The sequence below is a fragment of the Zootoca vivipara genome, chromosome 4 (assembly GCF_963506605.1).
Source record: "Zootoca vivipara chromosome 4, rZooViv1.1, whole genome shotgun sequence".
NCBI classification, from domain to species: Eukaryota; Metazoa; Chordata; class Lepidosauria; order Squamata; family Lacertidae; genus Zootoca; species Zootoca vivipara.
In genome coordinates, this window is record NC_083279.1 from 100,349,355 (window position 1) to 100,357,380 (window position 8,026).

Here is an 8,026-nt window from a genome sequence, read left to right on the forward strand (position 1 = left end):
CTGAAGCAGCAGAAAACAACCTTTCTCCCTCCTCTATATGACATCCTTTTATATATTTGAACATGGTTATCATATCACCCCTTAACCTTCTCTTCTCCAGGCTAAACATACCCAGCTCCCTAAGCCGTTCCTCATAAGGCATCGTTTCCAGGCCTTTGACCATTTTGGTTGCCCTCTTCTGGACACGTTCCAGCTTATCAGTATCCTTCTTGAACTGTGGTGCCCAGAACTGGACACAGTACTCCAGGTGAGGTCTGACCAGAGCAGAATACAGTGGTACTATTACTTCCCTTGATCTAGATGCTATACTCCTATTGATGCAGCCCAGAATTGCATTGGCTTTTTTAGCTGCTGCATCACACTGCTGACTCATGTCAAGTTTGTGGTCTACCAAGACTCCTAGATCCTTTTCACATGTACTGCTCTCAAGCCAGGTGTCTCCCATCCTGTATTTGTGCCTTTCATTTTTTTTTGCCCAAGTGTAGTACATTTCTCCTTGTTAAAATTCATCTTGTTTGCTTTGGCCCAGTTGTCTAATCTGTTAAGGTCATTCTGAAGTGTGATCCTGTCCTCTGGGGTGTTAGCCGCCCCTCCCAATTTGGTGTCATCTGCAAACTTGCTCAGGATGCCCTCAAGCCCATCATCCAAGTCATTGATAAAGATGTTGAACAAGACTGGGCCCAAGACAGAACCCTGTGGCACCCCACTAGTCACTACTCTCCAGGATGAGGAGGAGCCATTGATGAGCACCCTTTGGGTTCGGTCAGTAAGCCAGTTACAAATCCACTGAATGGTAGCATTGTCTAGCCCACATTTTACCAGCTTCTTTACAAGAATATCATGGGGCACCTTGTCAAAAGCCTTGCTGTAATCAAGATAGGCTACATCCACAGCGTTCCCTTCATCTACCAGGCTTGTAATTCTGTCAAAAAATGAGATCAGATTAGTCTGACATGACTTATTTTTCAGGAACCCATGCTGACTTTTAATGATCACAGAGTTTCTTTCTAGGTGCTCACAGACTGTTTGCTTAATGATCTGCTCTAGAATCTTTCCTGGTATTGATGTCAGGCTGACTGGGCGGTAATTGTTTGGGTCCTCTCTTTTCCCCTTTTTGAAAATAGGGACAACATTTGCCCTCCTCCAGTCTGCTGGAACTTCGCCTGTTCTCCAGGAATTTTCAAATATTATTGCCAGTGGTTCTGAAATCACCTCTGCCAGTTCTTTTAATACTCTTGGATGTAGTTCATCTGGCCCTGGAGACTTGAATACATCTAAACTAGCCAAGTATTCTTGTACTACCTCCTTACTTATTCTGGGCTGTGTTTCCCCTGCTGAATCATCTGCTCCATATTCTTCAGGTCGGGCGTTGTTTTCTTTCTTGGAGAAGACTGAGGCAAAGAAGGCATTGAGGAGTTCTGCCCTTTCTCTGTCCCCTGTTTGCATTTCACCATCTTCTCCTCTGAGTGACCCCACTGTTTCCTTGTTTTTCCTTTTGCTACGGACATACCCATAAAAGCCCTTTTTGTTGCTTTTAACCTCTCTAGCGAGCCTGAGTTCATTCTGTGCTTTAGCTTTTCTGACTTTGTCTCTACACGTGCTGGCTATATGTTTGAATTCCTCTCTGGAGATTTCCCCCCTTTTCCATTTTTTGTACATATCCCTTTTAAATCTTAACTCGGTCAAAAGTTCTTTAGATAGCCAGCCTGGCTTCTTTAGGCACCTTCCATGTTTCCGTCTCATTGGTATTGCCTGAAGTTGTGCTTTTAATATCTCCCTTTTAACAAACTCCCAACCATCATGAACTCCCTTCCCTTTTAGTATTACTGTCCATGGGATTTCACCCAGCGTTTCCCTAAGTTTTCTGAAGTTGGCTTTCTTAAAGTCTAGAATTTGGACCTTAGTATGCTTGGTTGCTCCTTTCCGCTGGATAATAAACTCCAGAAGAGCATGGTCACTCCCACCTAATGATCCTGCCACTTCTACCCCACTAACCAAGTCATCACTATTGGTTAGGACCAGATCTAAAATGGCTGTTCCTCTTGTTGCTTCTCCCACTTTCTGGACAATGAAGTTGTCTGCAAGGCCAGTGAGGAATCTGTTCGACCTTATGCTCTTGGCTGAGTTTGACATCCAACAAATATCAGGATAGTTGAAATCCCCCATTACTACTATCTCACTTCCTTTGGAATGCTTGGCCATCTGTTCCAGGAAGGCATCATCTGTGTCCTCAGTTTGGCTTGGGGATCTATAGTAAACTCCCACAATGAGATCACTGTTGTTTTTCTCTCCCTTAATTTTGACCCAGATACTCTCAATTTGGCTTTGAAGTTTTAAATCCTGGATCTCTTCACAGGTATACATATCCCTAACATATAAAGCTACTCCTCCTCCTTTCCTGTTTGGTCTATTTCTCTTAAATAGATTGTATCCCTCTATTACTACATTCCAGTCATGAGACTCATCCCACCAGGTTTCAGTGATGCCTATTATGTCATATTTAGTTTGCTGTACCAAGAGCTCAAGTTCATCTTGTTTATTTCCCATGCTCTGTGCATTAGTATACAGACATTGAAGACCGTTGATCATTCCCCCATGTCTCTTATTTAAGGGTATTTTCGTCCCACCACTAGGTCTGCATGCTGCTTGCTCCATTTGGTCCTTGACATTTGGATGATCATCTTCAGCATTTGATAGACTCCTACCTTCAGGACCACTGTCTCCCTCCCCCACATAAGTCAGTTTAAAGCCCTCCTGATGAGGTTTTTGAGTTTTGTGGCAAAAACATTCCTCCCAACTTTTGTGAGGTGCAGTCCATCACTTGCCAGAAGTCCATCTTCAAGAAACTGCAGACCGTGATCTAGGAATCCAAACCGTTCCTGTTTGCACCATTTGCGAAGCCAGTTGTTCACTTCCCCTATTTTTCCCTCTCTCCCTGGGCCATGTCATTCAACTGGGAGGACAGAAGAGATGACAATTTGTGCATCTAATTGCTTCAACTTCCTGCCCAGAGCCTCATAATCATTTTTGATCTTCTGTAAGCTATGGCTTGCAGTGTCATTGGTTCCCACATGCACCAAAAGGAAGGGGTATTTGTCGGTGGGTTTTATGATTCCTTGCAGCCGTTCTGTTACATCTTTGATCTTGGCCCCAGGTAGACAGCACACCTCTCGAGACATCTTGTCAGGCCCACAGATCACTGCTTCTGTACCCCTCAGTAGGGAATCCCCTATCACCACTACACGCCTCTTCATAGGCTTGGTTGGGATTCTTCCATGTGCTGTCCCTTCCAAGGTTACCTGCATATTCCCGGAGGACTGACTTTGCTGCTCGTCTTCATATTCCTCATCAACTGTGATGAGGGAGAGATCCTCAGGTGGAGTCTGTTCCTCGTCTTCCATGAGCACTTCAAAACAGTTGTGTAATTCTAAGCATTCAGAGCGATCCCTGGGCCTTCTACTTCTATGAGTCACGTTCCTCCATACATCTGGCTGCTGTGTTGGGGAACTGACCTCCTCAGGGAGATCCCCTGTCTCCTCCTTGGTGCAGACAGTTTGAATTGTGCTCGGAAACGTACTGGGAGCCAATGTAGATCTTTCAAGACGTTCTCAATACGTTTTGGGTGGGTGGGTGGGGGGTCATACTGACAGGACTGAGGGACTGGACCTTTTCTGAGGTTTTAAAAGTTGCTCCCCACTTTGCTCAAGCCTCTTCTTTCTGCTGCTGGAGGGAGGGAGAGTCTGTAGCAACAGAGGTTGTCAACTCTGTTCACTACCTCTGACCGACAGCGGATATTGCAGGGTCTAGGGGGTTGATCTGCAAAAGCGAAGCCTCCTTTTTTTGGGGGGGTAACAGGTTCATGAAATGGTGGTGTTTTCATGACAATGGCTCTCTTTGAGGAAAGGACAAGGAACCAGGGGAAGGAGAGGTGGCTAATGTTTTTGAGAATCTTCATCACTCAGTCAGTTATTGAGCTTAGAACCGGCCTGCGGGACAGACAGGGCAGTCCGCCACACCTGGAGAAAACCTCTATGTCAGTTTGCATTTCTTAGTGCAGAAAGTATTGATCTGATGTGTAGAGATTTCTTATGGACTGTGCCAATTCTGAATGTATTGGATTTGGGACCATTATGCTCGTCTGTCTTCAGTAGCAGTAAAGCTCTGCCTCTGGTCTATTTTTGGGAATCCTGTAACGTGTTTAGGTTTTTACTCTGCTAACTATACATTGGAGTTCTGCTCTGGATCAATACTGAGTAGAATTCCATGACACTCTAATCAGCAAATGGTAGAATGCAGCAGGTAAAAAGCTTGAAAAGCAGGCAGATTAAAACACGGAAGGGTTATGAAGTCAAGCACAGATTACAATGTACCTCAAGAACAGTTTCCATTTTTATTGAGGAAGAGCCTAGCAGCCATTACATTTATGTCCCATTTATATTCCTCCTCCACAAAGCTCAAGGTGAAATCATATAATCATAGAGTTGGAAGAGACCACAAGGGCCATCCAGTCCAACCCCCTGCCAAGCAGGAAACACCATCAAAGCATTCGTGACATATGCCTGTCAAGCCTCTGCTTAAAGACCTCCAAAGAAGGAGACTCCACCACACTTCTTGGTAGCAAGTTCCACTGCCGAACAGCTCTTACTGTCAGGAAGTTCTTCCTAATGTTTTGGTGGAATCTTCTTTCTTGTAGTTTGAATCCGTTGCTCCGTGTCCGCTTCTCTGAAGCAGCAGAAAACAACCTTTCTCCCTCCTCTATATGACATCCTTTTATATATTTGAACATGGTTATCATATCACCCCTTAACCTTCTCTTCTCCAGGCTAAACATACCCAGCTCCCTAAGCCGTTCCTCATAAGGCATTGTTTCCAGGCGTTTGACCATTTTGGTTGCCCTCCTCTGGACACGTTCCAGCTTGTCAGTATCCTTCTTGAACTGTGGTGCCCAGAACTGGACACAGTACTCCAGGTGAGGGCTGACCAGAGCAGAATACAGTGATACTATTACATAGCTCTCCCTCTCCCAGTTTTATCCGCACAACAACCGTCTGAGGTAACCAGGGCATTCTACAGCTTATCACATTTAAGTATCTTTTGTAAGTAACTTGTCAGTTGTTTTAACACAGAGAATCATAGAACTGTGGAGTTGGAAGGTACCCTGAGGATCATCTAGTCCAACCCCCTGCTATGCAGAAATGACAACTAAAGAATCCCTGAAGAGATGGTCACTCAACCTCTGTTGAAAAACCTCCAATGAAAGCGAGTCCATTGCCTCCTGAGATGGTCCATTCCACCTAACTTTGGACAGCTTGGTTAGCAGTTAAAATCTTGCAATGTGGGAAGTGTTGGATGATCCTATTATAAGTTGGAATAGTTCTGTCTATAGATTCCGTGAGAGGCAAATACTTGGCTGAAAGCTAGGAGGTGATGCAGGGACCAATAAGTGTTTAGAACTACTCTTCTTTCTCTCTCTTTCTCGTCCCCCCCCCCCATTACTAACAACTCAAAAGTGTAGTAGCAAGGTATTACATCATACCATAGCCAGAGCAAGCAAGCAAGCAAGCAAGCAAACAAAAAAACAAAAAAAACAGTAAGAGAAAGAAATGATGACACACAAATATAAATCTATATAAATCTAGACACCCATATTTCCCAAACTGGTATGGATGGTGAATGTTGAGCATCGAAGTTTGAAGCATAGAGAATAAAATCCCACCAGCTGACATAAAAATGTTCTGGATCCCCCATCCTCTGGGAAACATGCAATTTATGTGTGATTTTTTCCACAATGGCCAAAATCCATATGTTCTTACATTACAATGATAAGTGTAGATTTTTCAAGGTTTCCCATTACAGTAATGGGCTACTGAAATCCTGGCTGCAGCAAAAATCCATGTCAGGAGCTCTTCAACAAGCTGTCATATGTTGTCCATCCACATATTCAGTAATGACAGTTGTGAGGAAGCCTGGACAGGCAAATTAATTAGTTTAGATATTTCTTGGTATACTTGAGACAAGAATAATGAAACTTGAGCCACACTTCTAATAACTGAGCTACCCAAAGCTTGGAGGCTCCAGCTGGCAGGTGGATCTAGATGCAGATAAATCGTAACAAGTTCTAACCTTCTCATCGACAGAGGACGAGATGGTTGGACAGTGTTCTCGAAGCTATGAACATGAGTTTGACCAAACTGCGGGAGGCAGTGGAAGACAGGAGTGCCTGGCGTGCTCTGGTCCATGGGGTCACAAAGAGTCGGACACGACTAAATGACTAAACAACAACAACAACAACACCAGTTGGAGTCAGGACTCAACCTTGACTCCTTTTGGGTAGAAGGGCTTCAATACTTGCTCCCGAATCTGCTTTGTTTTCATGCCATAGATGATTGGGTTGAGCATGGGGGGCACCAGGACATAGAGGTCAGCCAACAAGATGTGGATGTGGGCAGGGATGTGGTGACCCCAGCGTTGCGTGTAGAAGGAGAAAAGGGCAGGAGTGTAGAAGATCAGGATGACGCAGATGTGGGAGCCACAAGTGCCGAAGGATTTCTGCCGGGCCCCCTTAGAGGAGAGTCCCATGACTGCCCTGAGAATGAGGACATAGGAGACAGCAATGAAGATGGAGTCTGAGCCCACCACGAAGGTGGCTGCCGTGATCCCATAGATGTGGTTGGGTGTGGTATCTCCACAGGCCAACTTGACCACGGCCATGTGCTCGCAGTAGGAATGGGCGATGACGTTGGGCCCATAATATGGTAGATGGCTTACCATGCAAGTCAAAGGGGTCATCAAGCCGATGCCCCTCACGAAGGCTGCACACCCAATCTTGGCAATGACGGAGCTGGTGAGGATGGCGGTGTAGCGCAGAGGGGCGCAGATGGCCACGTAGCGGTCAAAGGCCATCGCGAGCAGCACCCCTGACTCCACAGCTGAGAAACCATGGATGAAGAACATCTGGATGACACAGGCCTTGAAACCAATGGAGTGGGATCGGAACCAGAAGATGGCAAGGATCTTGGGCACCGTGGAAGAGCACAGCACCAAGTCGAGGGCGGCCAACATGCACAGGAAGTAGTACATAGGCAAGTGGAGGCTGGGCTCCTTCTTGACCACAAAGAGGATGGTCAAGTTGCCCAGCAAGGCTACTAAATACATGGAGCAGAAGGGGAAGGCCATCCAAAAGTAAGCAGCTTCCAGGCCAGGAATGCCCACTAGGATGAAAACGGAGGGGTTGCTGTTGGAGCGATTGTTGCATGCCATGGCTTCCACCTGGCTCCCGGAACCATTTCATAGCCTGCTGTTAAGGCGAAAAGGAAGTTAGATAGTGCTACTACGCTCACTGCTTAAGGCTAGGTGAGACCAAGGTGGTTAGGAACATACAGTAGTGCTTTAACACTTGGTCTTCTGCACCAGCTCTCTTTGTCTCTGAGGTAGAAATTGTTCAAAACCCATTATCAGTAAGGCCAGATCCATATCTTCAAGTGTATGGCCTAACCACAAAACTAGGAGCAAGCAGTTTAGGAGGGACTTCATTGATTGGGAATGAACACCCAGTTCTTAAAAGCACCACACCAGAGGTAGAAAATGAGAATAAAACTGGAGCAGCTCATTCCTCTACCGCTTTTTTTTTATTAAAAAAAATAGCAATACTATGAGCTACAGAGTTATTATAAGAATCAAGATACTCCATCAGGCTAGGGGCACTGTTCACCCCTTTCCACTAAGTCCTGTATCAGAACAGAGGTGTTGAGCTTGGAAATGGAAGTGGTAGGTCTACTTGGACCCCTAACCCCCATGAATAGCTAGCAGTTCTGGCAATGATAACAGGGAGGCCTGGATCATTAGCTGCCTCCCTTCCTTGGAGCCAGTTTTCAGTGGCCTCCAGCGGGCTGCTGGCATCACCCTTCTGCTCCCCTCTGTTGTTACCTTATCATGGGCTCCTCAGTCTCAGTCAAACTCCAGCTCTCAAGCAGACGAATGGGGCCATCTCAGTTGTTGCCCTTCCCAAGGTCTGTTGGAGATGCTG

General features: G+C 45.7%; 1 protein-coding gene across 1 annotated transcript; it reads right to left on the minus strand.

Moving 5' to 3' along the window:
- Positions 1 to 914: 914 nt before the first annotated feature.
- Positions 915 to 7,260, minus strand: LOC118084696 (olfactory receptor 52P1-like). The gene is made up of 2 exons (XM_060274162.1): positions 6,349 to 7,260; positions 915 to 3,352 (listed from the first exon to the last, which is right to left on the minus strand). The coding sequence occupies exons 1-2, from the start codon at positions 7,258 to 7,260 to the stop codon at positions 3,296 to 3,298; spliced, it is 969 nt and encodes a 322-aa protein (XP_060130145.1). The 3' UTR covers positions 915 to 3,295.
- Between the last annotated feature and the right edge of the window lie 766 nt (positions 7,261 to 8,026).